The sequence below is a fragment of the Nicotiana tabacum genome, chromosome 11 (assembly GCF_000715075.1).
Source record: "Nicotiana tabacum cultivar K326 chromosome 11, ASM71507v2, whole genome shotgun sequence".
NCBI lineage: Eukaryota > Viridiplantae > Streptophyta > Magnoliopsida > Solanales > Solanaceae > Nicotiana > Nicotiana tabacum.
Genome location: NC_134090.1, coordinates 177,976,175 through 177,997,040, shown reverse-complemented (window position 1 = coordinate 177,997,040; position 20,866 = coordinate 177,976,175). Strand labels below are relative to the sequence as shown.

General features: G+C 36.0%; 2 protein-coding genes and 1 pseudogene across 3 annotated transcripts; 1 reads left to right on the top strand and 2 right to left on the bottom strand.

Moving 5' to 3' along the window:
* Positions 1-80: 80 nt before the first annotated feature.
* LOC107783488 (xyloglucan endotransglucosylase/hydrolase protein 2-like) lies at positions 81-8,082 on the bottom strand. The gene is made up of 3 exons (XM_016604465.2): positions 7,974-8,082; positions 1,072-1,265; positions 81-459 (listed from the first exon to the last, which is right to left on the bottom strand). Exons 1-3 carry the CDS (start codon positions 8,025-8,027, stop codon positions 81-83), a joined length of 627 nt encoding a protein of 208 aa, XP_016459951.2. The 5' UTR covers positions 8,028-8,082.
* A 502-nt stretch (positions 8,083-8,584) lies between these two features.
* On the bottom strand, positions 8,585-13,927 carry LOC107783494 (ubiquitin carboxyl-terminal hydrolase 2). Of its 2 annotated transcripts, XM_016604473.2 has the most exons (4): positions 13,670-13,823; positions 13,022-13,108; positions 10,012-12,770; positions 8,585-9,076 (listed from the first exon to the last, which is right to left on the bottom strand). In XM_016604473.2, exons 3-4 carry the CDS (start codon positions 12,762-12,764, stop codon positions 8,842-8,844), a joined length of 2,988 nt encoding a protein of 995 aa, XP_016459959.2. In that variant the 5' UTR covers positions 12,765-12,770; positions 13,022-13,108; positions 13,670-13,823; the 3' UTR covers positions 8,585-8,841. The 2 variants fall into 2 exon arrangements, with proteins under 2 accessions (XP_016459959.2, XP_016459958.2); XM_016604472.2 differs by lacking the exon at positions 13,022-13,108 and having other exon boundaries at positions 13,670-13,927.
* On the top strand, positions 12,910-19,048 carry LOC142166150 (uncharacterized; annotated as a pseudogene).
* The last annotated feature ends 1,818 nt before the right edge of the window (positions 19,049-20,866 follow it).

Here is a 20,866-nt window from a genome sequence, read left to right as displayed (position 1 = left end):
TTCATATACGAACAAGGGAAAACTTAACCAGAAAGTATTGAGCAATTCTACGTAGTCTCCATTTTCTTTCAAATTAAGAATCACTTTGTACATTCTGGGGGAATGGTTTGAAATCTATTGGTGTCTTTGCAATAATCATAAGTCATATATTTGCGCCTGTCCTTATATGATTTTTCTTGAGCATAAGTTAGTTTCCAAAATTGCTTGGAATTCCACCAGAAGTTGGTAGAATTACAGTTCAAACTATAATTAGAAAATGGGCAGCCTTCAATGGTGAAGCCTTGGAATTGAGCTGTGAATGGAGAATTAGACCAATTGATTTTGGCACTTCCATTTTCTGTTGCCCAAGTTTCTCCATTCCATATTGTAGCCTCTGATTGCATTGATTGTGTAGGGTATCCAACTCCTCTATGGGATTTGTTCTTGTAAACCCTAATGGGTACTTCGTCTACGAAAAATCTGTAAATAAACAAATTAATTAGATCAACAGCAACAACATACCCAGTGTAATCCCACAAGTGGGGTCTGCGGAGGATAGTGTATACGCACACCTTACTCCTACCTTGTGAAGGTAGAGAAGAAAATTAATTAGACCATAATCATGTATTAAATAGCTAAATGAAAACATAATATGAGCATCGAGAGCTGAGAGGTATGATGGAATGATTGACATCTCTCGACTCTGAACAAGAGGTCTCGGTTTCGATCCTAGGAATAAAAAATATTTTGCCGGTAAAATTTTTATGTCTTGCTTTACTCTTAAAGAAATATCGAAATAGTTTCAGATACAATGTCAAGGTCAGAAAAGATCTTGAAGCAGAAGCTCCTACGATGAAGCCGAGCCGATACAATAGGCGGGAGAAAGGAAGCGTGAAAGCTAAGAAATATGAATATTAACCTTCTCAGTGGGCCTATCCGATGAGAAACAAATTAGTCAAACCAGTAAATTTTAGATATTGGATGGTTAAAGGAAAAAAAACACAATTCTAAGGGTAGCCCGATGAACAAAATATCCCGCATTCGCACTGGGTCCGGAAACCGTATGATTCTATAGAAGATAAATAAACTTACACAATCTGATGTGAGTTCCAGAGGATTGAATACTCATGAAAATTTGCAGTTGGATCGAACCAAAGTTGAATTCTCTGCTCTCTATCACCGATACCATTTGCAAATACGTTTGTTTGCAATGTGTATGGTTTCCCTTCTCTATTACCCAAAAACTCGAAATCTAATTCATCGTGGTTGTTTGTATGTGAAATCAGCTGCCAAAAGGTTAAAATAACAATTTAAAAAAAAAGAAGAGATAAAACAATAATACAATTTATAAACTAGTTTAATCAACTATCTCTTCCATCACAACAGATATTAATTTAGTTACTTAAGATAATTTTTTTTTTGAATTGGTAATTATTGTATATATTAAAAACATCAGTACATAGGTTGCACTGAAAACTAGATTTACATGGAGAGGATTAGTAGATGTTCTAATTCGAGACCTAGCAAGATCCTAGTATGTCTATGATTGTCAATGTATCTTTTATGTAAATCTGTTTGCACCAAAAACAAAAAAGAAGAATACAATTGAGTTTTATCTTCTGCACTGGATTGCTTCTATCTTCAAAACATCTATTGTTCCTTTCCCTCCAAACTGTCCACCAGATACAAGCCGGGACAGTCTTCCATCTATCTCTACTAGTTGCTTCAGCTCCAGCTTCTTCCCAGCTATAAAGGACATCTTTAAGCTTGTATGGCATTGACCATGAAATACCCCTAAGACTAATAAAGATTTTCCATAGTTGGTCTATAATCTTGCAACGTAGAAACAAATGTGTGACAGTTTCAGCATTTTCCCTGCACAGAAAACATCTTGAGCACAGAGAAATTCCTCTTTTTATGAGATTATCCTGTGTTAATACCGCCTCCTTTGCTAGTAGCCAAGTGAAGCAAGCTACCTTGTATGGAATCTTTGTTTTCCATATATGTTTCCAAGGCCATAGGTCCACCTATTGATTATTATGATTCAAAATCTTATATGCATCCTTCACCCGGTAAACCCCTCTGTTGTGCCTCTTCCACCAAAGTGAATCAAAACCTTCCTGTAATCCTTTAAATGCTTCCAGCTCTTTGTAAAGGTCAGCTAATCTTGTTATCTCCCAATCATTCAACTGTCTTCTTAGATTGATTTCCCATCCTTGATGACTCCTTATATCAGCTACTGTCTTATGCTGGTTTTGTGCTAAACCAAACATATCGGGGTATCTTTCCTTTAAGCTTCTGTTTCCTAACCAATTATCATTCCAAAATGTTGTGTTCCTTCCGTTGTTCACTCTTATGGAGGAGTGATTCTTCATTATAGGCCAAAGTTCTCTGATGGATTTCCACACACTTACTCCATATGATGTTCTGACTTTTTTTGACACCCAGTTATTTTCCTCACCATACTTTGTTTTGATCACTTTGCCCCATAAAGATTGGTGTTCTTGAGAGTACTTCCATAACCATTTCATTCTAAGAGCCTTTCTATGGTTCTTCAAATTCCTTATTCCTAAGCCACCTTGTTTTTTATCCATTGTGAGTGTCTTCCATTTAACTAAATGGAAGACCTTTTTTTCCTTATTACCTTGCCAAAGGAATGATCTTCGGAGTTTGTCCAATCTCTGTAAAATGCATGCTGGAATTGTGAACAAAGACATCATATAAGCAGGAAGTGAGTCTAATACTGAGTTGATTAGAACTAGCCTGCCCCCCAATGATAGGTATTGTGATTTCCATCTTGACAGCTTCTTCTCACACTTTTCTATGACTGAATTCCAGATTTCTTTTGATTTGGATCTTGCACCAAGAGGCATCCCAAGGTAAACAGTTGGTAGGGACCCAACTTCTCCTCCCAATATCTGTGTCAGTTGCTCCATGTTGTTAACTTCATTAATGGGAAAAATATTGCTCTTTCTCCAGTTGATGTGTAATCCTGAGACTCCCTTAAATAAGACCAAAATGATTCTTAGGAATCTAAGTTGGTCCTTTTCGGCATCACAGAAGACTAGAGTATCATCAACATATTGGAGATGTGTGATCTCTAGATTGTTTGCCTCACTTCTGTTTACCTCAAAACCTTTAACCCATCCACTAACTTTAGCTGTTTTGATCATGTTGTTCAATTCTTCCATGGCTATAATGAATAGAAAGGGAGATAAAAGATCACCTTGTTTTAGACCTCTGTGTGAATGGAAAAAACCTTTAGGAGATCCATTTATGAGAATGGAGAATTTTATAGTAGATATGCAAAATTTCATCCATCAATTCAATTTTTGCCCAAAACCCATTAGTTCTAACATTCTGAGTATGAAGCTCCAATTTACATGATCATAGGCCTTCTCAATATCTAATTTGCATAAAATTCCAGGTTCCTTCTTTTTTATTTTTGAATCCACAGCTTCGTTGGCAATCAACACAGCATCTATTATTTATCTTCCATTGATGAAAGTTAATTTGTTGAGCATCGACAATTTTCCCTACCACCCTCTTAAGTCTTTCGGTTAAGACTTTTGAGAGCAATTTGTAGAAGCTCCCTATCAGACTGATCGGTCTGAAATCTCTCAATTCTTTCGCACATGTCTTCTTTGGAATCAAAGCTATATATGTTGCACTGAAGCTTTTCTCAAACATCTTCTGAGAATGGGAGTTGTTGAAGGCCGCCATGATGTCTTCCTTCAAAATGTCCCAACACTTTCTGAAAAAACCCATTGTGTATCCATCTAGTCCTGGGGCCTTGTCACTTGCACACATCTTCAAACAGGTCAAAACTTCTTGTTCCTCAAAGTTACTCTGTAAAAACTCCCTTTCTGATTCAGAAATTCTTGAGCTATTTTCGAAATTGACCGTTGGTCTCCACTCTTCAGGTTCTTTGTATAACTCCTTGTAGAATTCAGTTATCTCAATCTCTATTCTGTCTGGATCCTCGACTACTTCATGTCGAATCATTAGTTGATCAATGTTGTTGTTTCTCTTGTGTGCATTTGCTGTGCGATGGAAAATTTTTGTATTCCTGTCCCCTTCTTTGAGCCACAAAGCTCTTGATTTTTGTCTCCATACAATTTCTTCATTCTTGAGTTGTTCCTCAATCTCCATTAGAGTAGCTGCTTTCCTCACTGATTCCTCCTATGTCAGCGCTCTTAGTTGTTGTGTTGTCTCAAAACCTGCTAGTTGACTTAGCAATTTTGATTTTTGCAGTCCCAAATTACCTTCATAAACTCTGCTCCATTCTTTTAGCTTGCCCTTGAGAGCTTTTAACTTGCAAGCTAAAATGTAATATGGTCTTCCTGAGAATTCAAAAGATGCCCACCAGTCTCTAATTCTGTCATTAAAACCTTCCACATTCAGCCACCAATTTTCAAACTTAAAGTATGATTTAGCTTGTTCCCACGCACCACAGTATAGAGCCACAGGTGAATGGTCCGAAATCAACCTTTGTTGGATAGTTTGCTTGATGTTTCTGAAGCTTTCATCCCAATCTTCTGAAATGAGAAATCTATCGATTCTTGAAGCGGCTGTATGATTATCCCCTTTGAACCAAATATAGTAGCCTCCTTCAAGTTGTAGATCTATCAACTCCATATCTTTTATAAAATCCGAGAATTCCACTATCGCTTTGGATCTCCTTGAACATTCCCGTTTTTCAGAAGGGTACCTTGTAACGTTAAAATCGCCACAAACTGCCCAAGGACCTTCCATCAATCCCCTCACTGAACCAATTTTTCTCCATACTATTTTCCTTTCTATTCTACAATTTGGGGCCATACACTCCTGTTATGTGACATTGAAAATTCTGTAAAAGAGCCTCGAAATTGCAAGTCAAAGTGTATGCACCAGTCTGTAACACATCCCCTTTCCATACTCTGCAATCCCATAATAACAAAATCCCCCCTCTCGTGCCGCTAGCTTCTAAACTTGCATACCTCACCCATCTACCACCCCATATTTGACTGACTATTTCCTTAATATCCCCCTCCACTTTTGTCTCTTGCATGCATCAAAATGTCTGACCTCCAGTTCTGCACTTGACTTTTTATGATCTCCCTTTTCTTCTTTTCGTTTAATCCCCTTACATTCCAGGAAATTACTTTGACCTTCATATTGAAATGATTGATAGATCTCTTCCCCTACTCCTTTTCCCGTCACTCTTGAATTTGACATCAAACGAAGTTAAACCTTTTAATTCCAGTGATACTTTGAATCTTTGTTTCTTCACCTCCAACTCTGTCTCCACCCTTCTAACATGTCTGCAACTGTCAATTTGCATTAACAACTCCAATGCTTCTTCTTCATGGCCTTGAAAATCTACTCCAAACATTTTCCCCAATTTGATCATATTTTGATGAACCCATAGTGTTGCATCCATGTCTTTATCCATTAATGGATTGTGTTACTGAATTGCTATAGGATTCACCTCCTCGATTTCCCAATCTTGGATAGAGCTAAAGTGCTTTAGTTGTTCCAAAGCACTTCCAACCTGATCTTCCCCCATATTTGTTTTTGTGCTCTGCTCCCCTGCCTTTTGTTCCAGTCTTGCTATCTCTGCTCCACCTTCTGGCTGACTACAACTGTTAAGTGTTGCCTTTGGCATACTTTCAAGGTTTTCATTGGGGATTGGATCCCCTGGAGTGGACTCTTTTGCCCCCAGGTAAGAATGTCCACCCATTTCCTCCATACAAGGCTTCAGCCTAATATTATCAGAAAACTCACACGAGAGATCATTAAAAATGACTTGTGCAGCCAAGTCGGAGTCATAGGATTTCAGCTCGTTGTTTGTCGCTTTACTGCTCTGATTCATCGAACTCGAACCTTGTGTAAATTGCACATTTGTCTTTCCTTTATCAGTGTTTTGCAATATGGTGCACCCCACTAGATTGTTCAAATATCTCTCTATTTCAAAACATTGTTCGCTTTCTTGCATCTTCAACTCATATCTTGTCTGTCTTTCAGCCCAGATTGGGATGAAAAATTTGATACCGTCTCTTTCAATCCTAACTCATTAGGAGTCTTTATGCCATCACCAACAATTTTAATTCTTGCCCACTTAAGATGATTTTTGAGATCAATTTCTTCTTCAGTAGCTATCCATCCCCACAGAGATCTCCTATTTCTTTGAAGATCTTTTGTGACCATAGATGTAAAGGAATCTTCATGGCTCTAATCCAACATGTTTCCTCGATTTGTGAGTTTGGAATGCATCCAGCAGTATGACTCCACCATTCCAGATGAAGCTTGAACTTTTTCCAACTCCATTCTCCTTGCATAATCTGCTCCGCCATGAATCTGTTTGGAAATTCAAAAAGAAACATGTTGCATGTCATTTCATACATGTTTACTCCATATGCTTTGTTCCATGACGCACTAGCCCATCGCTTTATGTTTGCTAGAGTGGGTCTCTCATTGATTTCTTTCCCAAAAAATCCGATAATGCATCTTTTTAGTAAACTAGAATCCTCGCTACCTGTCGGTTCCACAACAGAGATATCTCCATTGTTTATGCTGACCTTTGCCTCTCAAAGGATATTGGATTGCCATTTACTCTCCTTGATTGCTTTGACATAAGGGTAGTTGTCCACAATGATTCTAGGTGGGGCTGTGGGATTCATTTTGGGGGTCTGATGTATGAATCTTTCTATCTTAGCTGCTATGTCTTTCCAACCTGCATTCAAAGCTAACTCTGGAATTATAATAACAGACCTCCCTTCTCCCTTCAGTGACAGAATGCTCATGTATCTTCCATGAACGTTGAATTTCCTGGTACAGAAATGTTCTGTCATATGTTCCTTGTACTTCCATCGCTTCACTAAATTCATTTGATCTGTCGATGCTTCTTTAAGTACAACACAAATCCATTCCATTACCTTTCTGCCCATGGATGAACGTCTCATCATGCTGCGGCTTCTCTCCACCCATTCGAACCATACCTCTTTGTTGGAATTCCATCTGGTGATGTCAAAAGATTTGAATCCTGCGTTGAAATAAATCCGGTTGTCTCCCATATTGTACAACCCAGCTGTTCAGGTTATGGAAATTATAAGGAGTATTTGATGGTCATCACAGTTGAGCTGTTGAGGTAAAAGAAACTGAAATTTTGGCTAAAACAGAGGTTTCCCGCTCCCGGAAAAATAAAAGTCGTCGGAAATCTGAAAAAATTGTACCGATCTGGTCGGAATTAGCAGTACAGGAAGCTGTCCAAATTTTTTTTTGAAAAGATGCCGGAAAATGGCTCACGCGCCCGGCGCGTGGTGACTGGGTCGCCGAAAAGTGCCGCGCGTGGCGGCGCGTGGAGGCTGTTTCGTCGGAAAAATTTCAGTGGAGTGGTCGGAATTTCGAGGCCTGTCTAATGGTGTTCATGGAAAGCTAAAAATTCTTGTACTCAGGCTCCTCGGGGAGTGTGCCTGAGAACTTGAAATTCTACAGTTTATCCAAAACATAATTTCCGCATACTACCCCACCTCCTTCCTAGAAAACACCCAGTAAACTGATAGTTAGAATTATTTAAGATAAAATTCATTAACATCAATATCTATATAACAATTTTCCCACCTATAAAGTAATGAAATATTTATAAAACTTAGCAAACTCACAACAAACAATAATTAGGCTATCAATCCCAAACAAGTTGGCGTCGACTAGAGTCTTCACTGTCTATGTCGCTCAATTTAAGTCCTTTTTAATCAATAGTTATAAAAAACAATTCTTTTAGCACTAAAAATTGTGTTTTATTAGTATATAAATCTCTCACAAGATTAAAAAATGTAAACGTACATGATTACAACTTAACCTCAACTAATTGATATCACATATATAATTTTTTTTTTCTCATTTTGCGTTATTCATGCATCATGTCTGTTTGATTCTAAGAGATAAAATATTCATAAAAACATATAGTTAATAAATAATTTGTATAACTCGCGAAATTAAGTGTATGTTCTTACATAGAAGGACGTCACTACTCCAGCTGTGTCTTTGCTCGGTAGCTTTATTCTCATTTTGAAGGATCCCGAGCCATAACTTAGTTTGGACTGAATTCCAGATCCTGCAGATAATTATATTTTAAAAAATTGTAATTTGATATTTAAGATTCTAAAAATAAAAACTGAAAAAAAGAAGAAATAAGAAAATTACAAAAGGAATATCACCAGAAAAATTATTAAGGGATAGCTGAATTTCTTCTCCATTGTTAAAGGACTTCAAATTATTGTCCCCCCAAGAAATCTTGTAACTTTTATCAAAGGGTAAAGCTTGACCTTCAAAAACTCTACTTAATACCAAAAGAACACTTAATAGAAGGAAATCCATTCAGTAAATAACAAAGTTGCACTAAAACTTATCCCTTTTTAAGAAAATAAAATAAAATCTATTTCTCTAAGATATTTAGAAGGTGGGTTTCTTTTCTTCTTTTAATTGGATTGAATGAGTAAATAAAGAATTTTAAAGTGGCTTAAATTGAATTAGATCAATAAATATGCCTTCAATTCATACAAAAAAAAAAAAAAAAAAAATAGCATGACAGGATGGTTGGGGGGGGGGGGGGGTGAAGGAGGGATTTTAGTAACTGATGTGTCAAAATGCAAAATTAATCATATTCTCATTCTCAAGTTATACATTTTTTCGAAGTTGTACTTCCTTAAGCTTACAGCACATCAAAATTTGAAAAAGAAAAAAAAAAGAACAAAAAATATGGGTGTTAATATTGAGAGAATGTAGTAATACACTCACTCTCCCCTACCACACCCCTTCCCTTTCCTTCTCTGTGTATGTGTATGACTCAAAATAATCATAAATTTCAGAAAAATTTATATATCAAGTTTCTTCATAGAATAAAATGTATGCCTCACAACTAAGAACTTCTTTCGAAGAGACCTCGCGAACATAAGCATCGCTTGCATAATACCACGCAAAATCTTCCGCGTTCTTGTCTTTCCCTGTGATTTTAGGACTTCCTCTAACATATGCAACATAATGACCTCCCCTCATCGTCCCTGAGTGTTCGACTACACCAATAAGGCAGTATTTGTATATCTCCTTCTGCAGGGACCTGAAACGGCATTAAGTTATCAGCACGCCATTTCAACAGAGAAATTCCATTTTGCAGAAACTTTTAGAACGATGACATTTTGCGTGTGCATTGAACATATGACCATTTTATGGACGAATCTTTGATATTTGATGACATACTATAAAGGACATTAGAAATACAAAGCTTCAAGCTAACATGCTGGGAATGTATTGAGAAGCAAATATACAAGTAAAATTAACACAGTAAATAAGCAAGCACCACAAGCACTAAAATATCCCCTTACTTGGGCGGATCCAAGATTTTATAATTATGGGTTCCGACAATGACTTCAAGTTAATATACAGTAATAACTAGGTTCATAGTCAAATATGAACCCATAAATTCCCTTTAGATCCGCCCCTGCCCATACTGGGTCCTAAGAATAAACTGCAGTTTTGTCGACTTTTACCTTCTTGCTCCAATACTATGATTTTTGCCGCTTCCTACTCCATACGTTTTTCAGTTAGTCTTGCGCTATTTTGTATCAAATTCATTGCGAATGCAAGCTAGAGAATATTGCTCTAATATAGTATCTTCTAGTTCAAGCCAGAGGTCTTTGACAAAATCCAAATTATTAACCCACAAATGATGTCTAATCATTGACCTTTAGAAGGTAAGAAGTATGCATCATACTATCAAATGATTTTAAACAAAATGTCGTCTAGCTTGTCCTCTGAACTTCCTAATATGTACTCCAAAGCTTTTGGCTGATATTTATTAGGTTTCCCCCTTAAAATATGGATTAAATTATTAGAATCTCATTAAAAAAAAATTAACAACGGATACTCAAAAGTCCAGAGATAATTACATGTCCAAATGAAGGAGAATCAACACACGAATCTCAGTCTAATGAACAAGGGATACTCAAAAGTCCAGAGATAATATAAAGTCCAAATGAAAGAGAATCAACACACCTGGTTGCAATATATGGTTTGAGATCAATGGTATCTCTAAAATTCACATGGCCACTCAGCTTACTCAGGCGCCCTCGAGCATCTTGACTGAACCTCTTTAGGTGAATCGTCAAAATAGGAGGGCCCTTATCAATTAGGATCCTTTTCGTTGCATCTCTCTCAACTTTAACACATTTAACAACTGTCTCCTCATTCTCACTTTCTTCAGATTCAGAATTAGCAGAAACCAATGGAGCTTCCAGCAGTTGAACTTCATTGCTCTTAAAGTCACTTTTCACTTGACTATTATCTTCATCCTGATTTTCCTGTGTGCCATTTTCTGATAGCCAAGAGGCTGAATCTTGCTCAGCTCGAGGACTGGTTCCCTTTTGGGACAACAACCTGTCGTCAAAAGTTTCTCCTGAAGAAGATGCACCATTTGGATTTTGGTCCTCCCGTATGTTCATAATATTATGTGATCTAGGCTTCATCAATTTATTCTTAAATCTCATCCTCTTTTCTTTTAGAACTTTTGTGCAATTTTCACATTTCCAAGCATGTTCAGTTTTGGAAAGAAGCTCGGGCTTTGTAAAATAAGCCAAACAACTCTCCACTGACACTGGAGCATCTCTATTATCAATCTCTTCCGGATCAGACTCGCTGCTACCATTGGCCTGAGAAGCAGCAGAACTGCACAAAGGCTGTTCAGAAGGTTGTGCATCAGAATCAAGTTCATTAAATAAGTCTCCAAAACCATTGAAGTCCAATAAATCTTGTTCGCAACGAACAGCAGTTGAGGATTTGCAACCTCCTTTTAACATGTCATCAGCAGTTGAGGTTACTTCTTTGTAAGGAAGTAACAGAACCTCGGAATCTTGTAACTGTAGTGGGGCTTCATCTTCCGATGGCTTCGTATATGAATCTGTTCCAAGATTTGAATCCACAGAGCAAATACGGCTGCAGAATGCTGAGCTGTGCTCAACATTTATAGCATCTGTTGTTCCAGAGTCTTTAACCAGTAACTTTTTACTGAACTCAGAAGCTATATCGCAGTCTGGTGATTTGGATTGTCCTTGATCATTCAAGCGCATTAAATTATTAGGAGAACAAGCGTTGTCTATACATGTCAACTTCATCTCTGTATCAGCAACCAGATTATTCTGCAAAGCATCAACAGGTTGAACAGAATTTTCAGTTTCAGAAACCTGATTAGTCAGCATGTGATCAACTTGTGAAACCACATCATCACCATTTGGCAGTGTATCCTGATCGAGATAATCCAACCATGTGAAATTGTCCGCTGAAGCCAACGTCCTAGACATGCCCTCGCAATTTTGCGCATTATCGGACTTACGAGAGGAACATAAGTTCTGTGAAGTTAAACCCATATAGTCAGCCATAACACGAGCATCAATGAAATCTTGTGATACATCAGCAGAAGGAACTGCCATTCCTTCAGTGACAGATTTCTCCCCATCTCCTTGGGCACTTTGAGCATTAAGAGGAGCTGCATCTCTGATAACTTTAGGGCGAACTTTTACACTTCTCATAGGAGGTTTTGATTTTTTGGCACGGAATACTGATTTAGCTCCTTTAGCTGGAGGTTTTTTTGTTGGAACAGGCAACGAGAGATCCAAGAATGGTTCATGCACTACTGAAGTGTGCCCACATTCAAGACAACTAACAGTGCTCGAGAGTCGACCACCAAAGATGTTATCAACAAAAGTTGGACATGCACTTAGGGACTTGCCACCATCCTGAGAAGATTTGATTTGTTTTCTGGCGATCAATTCCTCAGTACACAGACGATCAAGTAAACAACGAAGCAATTCGTGACTGTCCTGCTGTTGGTATCCTCGAAATTGTGGAGCCTTGGCACAGATTGAACCAAAGAAAGCTTTTGGATTTACAGTTCTTTTCAAGGCACCTTCATTGCTTGTCTCAGAAAAGAGCTTCTTCAGAGCAGCAGTAATAGGACCAGCAAAACCATCAAACTTAAGGAAGTAATCCCGTAGTCTATTCATTGCCAGTAGGTTCTGCATTATTGAATTAAAAAAACATGTGTTCCCTAAATTAACCAGTCCCCTAACTATATAACCACTTTTTCCATCAGCATCAAGTGAAGCAGAAGCTTCTGATTTGATCCCGCTAGTGATACTCCCACTCCCAAACCAAACAGCTTCCACATCAATAGCCAGCCCTTCAGTCGGTCGCTTTTTAATCATCTTCACAATGTCCTGAAATACATCTTTCTGTTCACTGCCATCCTCTACTTTCTTAGCATGAATCAGTGTGCTACATGGAAAACACCAGCGCAGTTGAGGATTTTCAAACTGTACAGCAAGAGGGTGATGGTACTGTCTTGCATGCCGAACTGCATGGCTCTGAGGTGTAGTAGGGAACCCAGCACCTCCACACGAGAAATGGCCGCATGCTAAACAGATCCAAATGGCTTTAGACCCCTGCTTGGGATCTGCGCCTCCCTTCTTTTTCCCATGTTTGCCTTTCATCTTACTAGCTCGTCTATCAGCTACTCCTTCCCTGCAATCCTCACACCTAACAGGTTCCGAAGACTCAAGTTTAGCAGTGACTTTCTCCACATCAATAACCTTATCGACATGTGGACATTCTTTTCTATCATTTACCACAACTACTCCATCATCAGGAGTTCCAATATTCTGATTGCTATTTTGATCAATAGGATTTGCAGATGCTAAGGGATTCCGCTTCTCCTTGACACCACTTCTCGCCTTTTTCTTGGCCTTTTTCCCCATTATTCCCTAAAAACGACCACAAACATCAAAATGGATTTAACTTGTACGTACTAACAGTGCAAATTATTTCTACACTATTTATGTCATTTAACTGGTTGTGGTAGGTCAGTTAGAACATAGCACCCAAGGTTTGGTCTAGTGATCAATGCAGTCGGAGGAGAACCATGAGGTCTCAGGTTCAAATCGGAGACAAATAACACTAGGTAATTTCTTTGCATCTATCTGCCCAAGCTTTGATGGACAGAGTTATTTGATACCTGTGCTATTTGATAATTGTGCTGGTGGGAGGCAACATATATGCGGTGAAACAATCGAGGCGCATGCAAGCTGGCTTGGACATCAATCTTACAAAAAAAAAAGGTTAGCTAGAATATTTTTCAGGTTACAACTATGTACTTATCATCGACATTTACTTGTGATTAGCTTTTTAATGACCTGATTATGTAAGTATTTTTTAAAATCAAAAGTGTTCAAGAGTCGAATTCAAACCAAATACACTCAACAGAACATTATACACACACACACACACTGTGTATAGTCAAGTTGACGAAAAAGAAGCTTGAATTCATAGTGCATTCATATATAACTGGTGACACACACAAGCACAATGATCTAATTAACACAGTAAGTAAAAAAGAAATTAGCTTTTGCAATGAAGAGGGGGATAAAGCTTGGAGTTTAAGTTAAACTAGGTTGCAAGTGTACTAAACATTTTGAATTTCATTCTAATTAATTAATATCATCATCTAGTAATTAAAAAATACCAGAAAAAAAGTCTCCCCCATAAGAATAAAAGCAACAAAAAGGATGTTTGATTTATTTTGTTTCAGTGTTTTTATCTGTGGATTACAGTTCAAAGGGTATGTAAATACAAGTTAAAGAGAAAGGATTTTTCAGAGATTTACCAGAAACTATGGTGTAAAAAGGCAGAGAAATTCCTCCTCACTGTGTGTGTGTGAGAGAGAGTGGGGTTGTGGCACCTCTTCGTATTCTACCGCTACCTCTCTCTATGGTGAGAGAGGGTGCCAAAGGGGAATTGTGTTTCTGTTTGAGGGGGGTAAAATCTCCGAGTGGGCAGTGGGGCAAATTCAAAAACCTCAATAGGCCAAGCCCTACAAGCATCACCGTCTTTGGGCCAAAATCTCAATAATCGTCCACCCAACATTTTAAATTTAAAATAACCATAATTTATAGTTAAAATAGCACGGTATAACCAATTTTTGGACCGGTCATTCAAAAATAACCACCGTTTACGAAGTCAATGAAAAATAGCCACTATTTTGTTGCAACAGAGACCGGTCCCGCATAATATACGGGAGTTCGGTGCATCTGTGTACGAACTCCAGCATATTATGCTGGACCGGTATACTTTGATGACTCCTGTATAATATACGGGAGACTGGAGCACCGGTGCTCCCAACTCCAGTATATTATACTGGACATTTATACTTGCTGGAACTCCAATATATTATGCTGGAGTTCTAGTGTACTTATGCTGGAACTCCAACATATTATGCTGGAGTTCCAACATAGTTATCCTGGAACTCCCGTATAATATGCTGGAGTTCAAGCATACTTATGCTGGAACTCCAGTATAATATACGGGCGTATTTTCCGGATTTTGAACAGTGTGTTCGATCAGATTTATCTTTACATGAAAAGTGGCTAAATTTCGATTACTTTTGAAACTGGGCTATTTTTGAATGACCAGTTGTAAATCTAGCTATTTCTAAATTTCTCCCTAATTTATATTATATGCTAAAAAAATAAATGGGCCAACTATTTGTATAAAGATTCCTTATTTTGATACTCACAATTGATGTTTCAAAAAATTAATAATGTGACACATAAGTCTTTATTATATATGCATATTACAAAAGAGACTAATTCATATGTATCGAGACTCCAGAGTGTTAAAAAAAGTTATATTATCACGTCATTCAAAAGACGTTCATAGCTAATTCTCCATAAGAGATAGATTTCAAGAAGATAGAAGCTCCAATGTTAGAATCAGATTGATAGGAAAAAGGAGCACCGATGGAAGAAGATACAACTTGCCTACGGTTTCAGAGGTAGCTGCTTTGGTGGTGGGAGATTTTGAACTATCTAGATGTGATAGGGTCATCATTATCGAAACCCAATCCGGACAGCTACAAAAGATAAATGAATTAAATGCTGCCTATTTAGGGTTACAATATCCTTTACTATTTCCATATGGTGAAGATGGATATAGAGAGGATATTCCTTTCGAGGGAGATGATGAATCAGCTGGAGGAAGAAAATGTGTTAGCATGCGAGAGTATTTTGCTTATAAATACAAGAAAGGAATAATGAAGTTCTGACGATTGTGTCTTCTAGAAGATTATTTCAGCAATTCTTGGTTGATGCATATACAATGATCGAATCTTCTCGATTAAGGTATATTAGGCTCAATCAAAAAAAAGTTGAGATTTCACATGTATAAAAGCTTACAAGATATTTTGCATGGAGAAATTATTCCTTCTTCTCAAGGAAAAAGGATAATTCTACCGTCCAGCTTCACAGGGGGTGCACGATACATGATTCAAAACTATCAAGATGTTATGGCAATATGCAAATAGGCTAGGTACCCTGATCTTTTCATCACCTTTACTTGCAATCTAAAGTGGCCTGAGATTAGTAGATTTGTAGAGAGTAGGGGCTTAAATCATGAGGATCGTCCAGACATTTTAGCTAGGGTATTCAAAATCAAATTGGACCGTTTGATAAAGGAATTACGCGACAATCAAATTTTTGAAAAAGTAAAAGCAGGTATATTGCCATAGTCAACTTCTAAAAAATAATAACTACTTTTTATGTTACATAGGATAATAGGTTTTAAAATGAATATTTCAATTATATTTATAAAGTGTAATAAATTCTTTTTGATGTAGTGATTTATACAGTTGAGTTCCAAAAACGAGGGTTGCCTCATACTCACGTTTTGCTTTTTCTTCACGAGCATGATAAATATCCAATTGTTGTAGATATTTATCGAATCATTTTTGCCGAAATACCAGATGAATTGGCCGATCTTGTTTATTATAAGGTCGTGCATAATTTTATGATGCATGGCCCATGTGGTTCTGCAAGAAAATCTTCTCCTTGCATGCAGAGCGGAAGATGTACCAAGCATTTTCCAAAAAGGTTATTATCCTGTTTATAGACGAAGGGATAATGGTAGAACTATCAAAAAAGATGGTATTGACTTGGACAGTAAGTATGTAGTGCCTCACAATCGGTTCTTATTACTTAAGTATGATGCTCATAATGTAGAATGATGCAATCAGTGAAGATCCATTAAGTACTTATTTAAGTATATTAACAAAGGAAATGATCGTGTTACCGCTGCTCTTTCTCAAAGTGTGCAAGAGGAAGATTCATCAAATATTGATGAAATAAATATGTATTATGATTGCCGATACATATCACCATGTAAAGCTGCTTGGAGAATATTCAAATTTCCAATTCACCATAAAGAACCTCATGTGGAAAGACTATAATTTCATCTTTCAAATGAACAAAATGTTATATTCTCTGATGATGATCCAATTGATGATGTTGCAAATAAACCAAGTGTAAAGGAATTAATGTTTTTAAGCTGGTTTGAGACAAACAAAACATTGCCAGAAACAAGAGATTTGACTTATGCAGAATTCCCTCTTAAGTTTGTTTGGAATAAACAATTAAAAAGATGGGAGAAAAGAAAAACTTTTGTATATTCCATTGGAAGAATTTTCTTTGCTCCGCCTGGAACTGGTGAATTATATTATCTTAGATTATTGTCGCATGTTATTAAAGGTCCAAAATCCTATGACGATCTTAAAATAATCAACAATCATAACCATCTCACTTTTAGAGTTGCATGTTATGCACTTGGGTAATTGGATGATGATAAAGAGTATGTGGATGCCATATTGGAAGCAAGTAACTGGGAAATGCCATCATATCTTAGGCAATTATTTGTTATGTTGTTGTTATCCAATTCGATATCTTGGCCAGAATATGTTTGGCAATCAACATGGAAATTATTATCAGAAGATATCCTCCATGAAGAAAGAGTGTTGTTGACTAATCCAGGTATAAATATAGACTTTCTATTTTTAAGTTATCAAATAATGTTTCAGCGTCTGTATGAAGATATTTAAGTAGTTATTTGTAGCATAATTACTAAATATAGTTATAAAGAGGATAAGAATTACATGCATACACACTTATAGTTATTTTAGTGTACATGTGAGTATATAACCAGTCTAGCTCAAAGCATATTTAAAGGGTTAACATATTGAGTCTTTAATAACTCCACGACTAAATTTTGCACAAAATTTAAAACAAAATCTACAAATTTTGAACCTATATGAAACTCTTTATATTTGATTTCTTTACTTAATTCTTTATAATTGATATTCTTTAATTTATGACCTTTATGTTTAAGATAATATGGAGTTTCACGACATAGAATTCATAAGTTCTTTGTTGTGTAAATCATTATTATAAGCAACTAATCTAACTAAAAAGCTAAATTAAATATACCTTATTTGTGTAATCATGTAATATATTTTTTATATTATTGTTATTTAAATTCTATAATTCTTTTTGTTCTTTCAGAGGCAAAACTAACAGATGATGAATTGAAAAATCGTTGTTTCCAAAAATTGGAAAAAGTTTTTGAAAAGTTGTGGAAGAAGTTTTCATGATTTTCCAACAATGCCAAGACCTCTTTACAATGAGGAAGAAGTTGACCATAACAATATGTTAATCCATGATGAATTGCGTTATAATCGTCGTTCTCTGTTAGAGGAACATCAACAATTATTAATAAATTTGATAGTTGAACAAAAGTTGGTTTATGACAAAATTATGAGGGCAGTGAATGAAGCCAAAGGTGGATTCTTCTTTTTGTATGGTTATGGTGAAACTGGAAAGATTTTATTTGGAAGACTCAGTCTTCTGGTATACGATCTAGAGGAGACATCGTGTTAACTGTTGCATCAAGTAGAATTGCATCTCTTTTTTTTTACCAGGTGGTGGAATAGCTCATTCGAGATTTGTAATTCCTCTCAATCCAACTGAAGATTCAACATGCAATATAAAAGTAAGGTAGTCCTCTAGCAAATTTGATTATAAAGACAAAGTTGATTATTTGGGATAATGCAAAATATTGTTTTGAAGATCTGGATCAAACTCTTAGAGATATTCTTAGATTTAAAGACACATCCAATGCTGATAAACCTTTTGGAGGTAAAACATTTGTTCTTGGTGGCGACTTCGGACAAATTTTGCATGTCATTGCAAAAGGATCTAGGCAAGATATTGTTAACGCTACTCTTAATTCTTCGTATTTGTGGACCCATTGTGAAGTCTTAAATTTATCAAAGAATATGAGGTTACAAAGAGATCAGTTAGATGCACATTTGGATGAGTTAAAAAGTTTTTCTGAATGGATTTTAGCAATCAGTGATGGAAGGACTGGGAGTTCCATTGATGGCATTGAGAAAGTCCAAATCCCCGATGATTTTCTCATAAATAATTGTGATGATCCAATATCGACAATTGTTGAAAGTACATATCCAGATTTCTTTAACCATTCCAGTGATATTGATTGCCTCCAGCAAAGAGCAATTCTTGCTCCGACTCTTGATATGGTAGAGTCGATCAATGAATACATGGTTTCACTCAATCATAGTCCTGAGAAGACATATTTGAGTTCTGATACAGTTTGTATGTCTGATCATTCTTTTTCAGCTTTGGAGCACGTACATACACCCGAATTCCTAAACAATATTAAATGTTCTAGAATTCAAAATCACTTTATTACTTTGAAGGTTGGTGTTCCTATGATGTTGCTGAGAAATATAGACCGGTCATCAGGATTGTGTAATGGTACGAGGTTGATCATCACAAGACTTGGAAATCAGGTTATTGAAGCCAAGGTTTTATCGGGTAATATGGCTGGACAAAAAGTGTTTATCTCGAGAATGATGTCGACGCCATCAGATGCAAGAATACCTTTTAAGTTACAGCGAAGACAATTTTCAATTGTTGTATCTTTTGCCATGACAATTAATAAAAGTCAAGGCCAGTCATTGTCTCATGTGGGATTATTTTTGAATAAGCCAGTATTTACTCATGAATAACTGTATATTGCTCTTTCGCGCGTGACGAGTAGAAAAGGGTTGAAAATTTTAGTTTATGATAATGATGGTCAAATAACGAATGAAGCTAGAAATATGGTGTATAAAGAAGTTTTCCGTAATTTAGTTTGAGATGAATCTAGACATGATGGAATTATCAGATATTTACAATATATTTTTCTGATTTCTATAATTGCTTTAACTTTTGAGTAAAATAACTGTTGATTATATTTTCACTGTATATTTCCAGTATCTATTCTCATCTAAGGTTTTGATAATTTATTTTTCTCTTCTGATTATTTGGCCCTTAACTATTTTTCTTTTGTAAGATTCCATGGATGATAATAAGATGATTTCTTCTACAAAGATCCCTGTCAAGAGAACTAGAGAAGATAATGGATCATCTCTAGTAGAAGTTGATGATGATGTTGCACAATTATCAAGCAACAAGATCAAAAGAGTGATTAAACAAGAGAAAAAATCCATGAATGACTGCATTTACTTCATTTTAAATGATTTTATTGAGGCAATTGCATAATTTAAATTTTAGCAAATATCTTTATATTATGACTTTTAGTCTGAAGTTACTTGACTCTTTATGTTATTGATTTAATTGATATTAGAATAGCTACTGGCAAAGTTTGAAATACCATACTTGAATGTTTATGTTGTTATATCAGTCAAAAATTAATGAAAAAGAATTTATGAATGTTATATGTGAGTTAAGTGAATGAATCAAGTGTTGAGTAAGAGTTTGTGTAGTTGAGGTTTTCGTACCTACTTGTGTTTGTGAGACTTCATACTTCTGATACAATTTTTTTGTATGAGATATAGTATTCAATAAAATGGAAAAATAAGAATCGATACTCCATCCTTTCAGCAACAGCAGCCCGATTTAGAAACATGGAAAAAAGGTAAAAAATGTAGGCACCATCCTTCAGTCATCTTTATGTATTGGAGACCATGTGAATTTTTACTCTGAGATAGCTACCTTTTAAATTCAGCATCCGTTACCATACTTTCATAGCAAATGATTAAGAGTATTAAGCGAAAGAAAAAAAAAAGGATTGCATAAATGTTCCTAATATATTATAAATGGCAAAAAATCACAAGCTACCTCGGAACAAGTCTACAACAATGTTTCCAATATACCATTTCATTCTTCAGTAGCAGACTTCCCTATGATAATTCCAGTGCCAATGTCCTTTCGTATGTGATGAAGATATACACCAAAAATTTATAGGAAGCCAAGTTCATATATACCTAATTAGAAATGTGTCTATATTGTATTCTTCAGATAAGCTAAGCACTTATCCTTTTTTCTATTTAATATAAAAAATAAAACACAGAGATTTATCAAGATGATTAAAAGTTGAATTGGTTTCAAGTTTAAGTGAGGAAAAGAAGATGAAGACTGGGGTTAGTGGTGAACAAAATTTGCACTATAGTTAGGGGTGTTCAAATCGAACCGAAAAATCGCCACAAATGCATGCAGGATGTAACTATATGTTTCTATACTGCGACTTTAACTGAGATTGCTGATTTCTACTAAAGCAATTCATTTGCTTCATGTTTTTAGTATTCTAAACAGACGTGGGTGATGTAAATCTTATGTTATAGACTGGACTGCAAACCAATGTGTTGGATGTTGTGACTTTTGTCCTTTAATCAAGTTTGTTGCTTTCTACAAATTGCAGAGTATTCTTTGCTATGATAAGTTTCGTTAAAATAAACTGCACATCGCGCAGGTCCTAATACATATTTTAAATTTAAAATAATCATAATTTATATTATATGCTAAAAAAAACGGGCCAACTATTTGTATAAAGATTCCTTATTTTGATACTCACAATTGATGTTTCAAAAAATTAATAATGTGACACATAAGTCTTTATTATATATGCATATTGCAAAAGAGACTAATTCATATGTATCGAGACTCGAGAGTGT

Excerpts from the sequence above, each read along its gene's own strand:
- LOC107783488 (XM_016604465.2), bottom strand. The coding sequence starts at position 8,027 with ATGAGAATAAAGCTACCGAGCAAAGACACAGCTGGAGTAGTGACGTCC. Across the intron at positions 1,266-7,973 it reads GAGTAGTGACGTCCTTCTAT|CTGATTTCACATACAAACAA; the intron begins GTAAGAACATAC and ends ACCTTTTGGCAG. Across the intron at positions 460-1,071 it reads TGGAACTCACATCAGATTGT|ATTTTTCGTAGACGAAGTAC; the intron begins GTAAGTTTATTT and ends GTTTATTTACAG.
- LOC107783494 (XM_016604472.2), bottom strand. The coding sequence starts at position 12,764 with ATGGGGAAAAAGGCCAAGAAAAAGGCGAGAAGTGGTGTCAAGGAGAAG. Across the intron at positions 9,077-10,011 it reads AAACCATATATTGCAACCAG|GTCCCTGCAGAAGGAGATAT; the intron begins GTGTGTTGATTC and ends ATGCCGTTTCAG.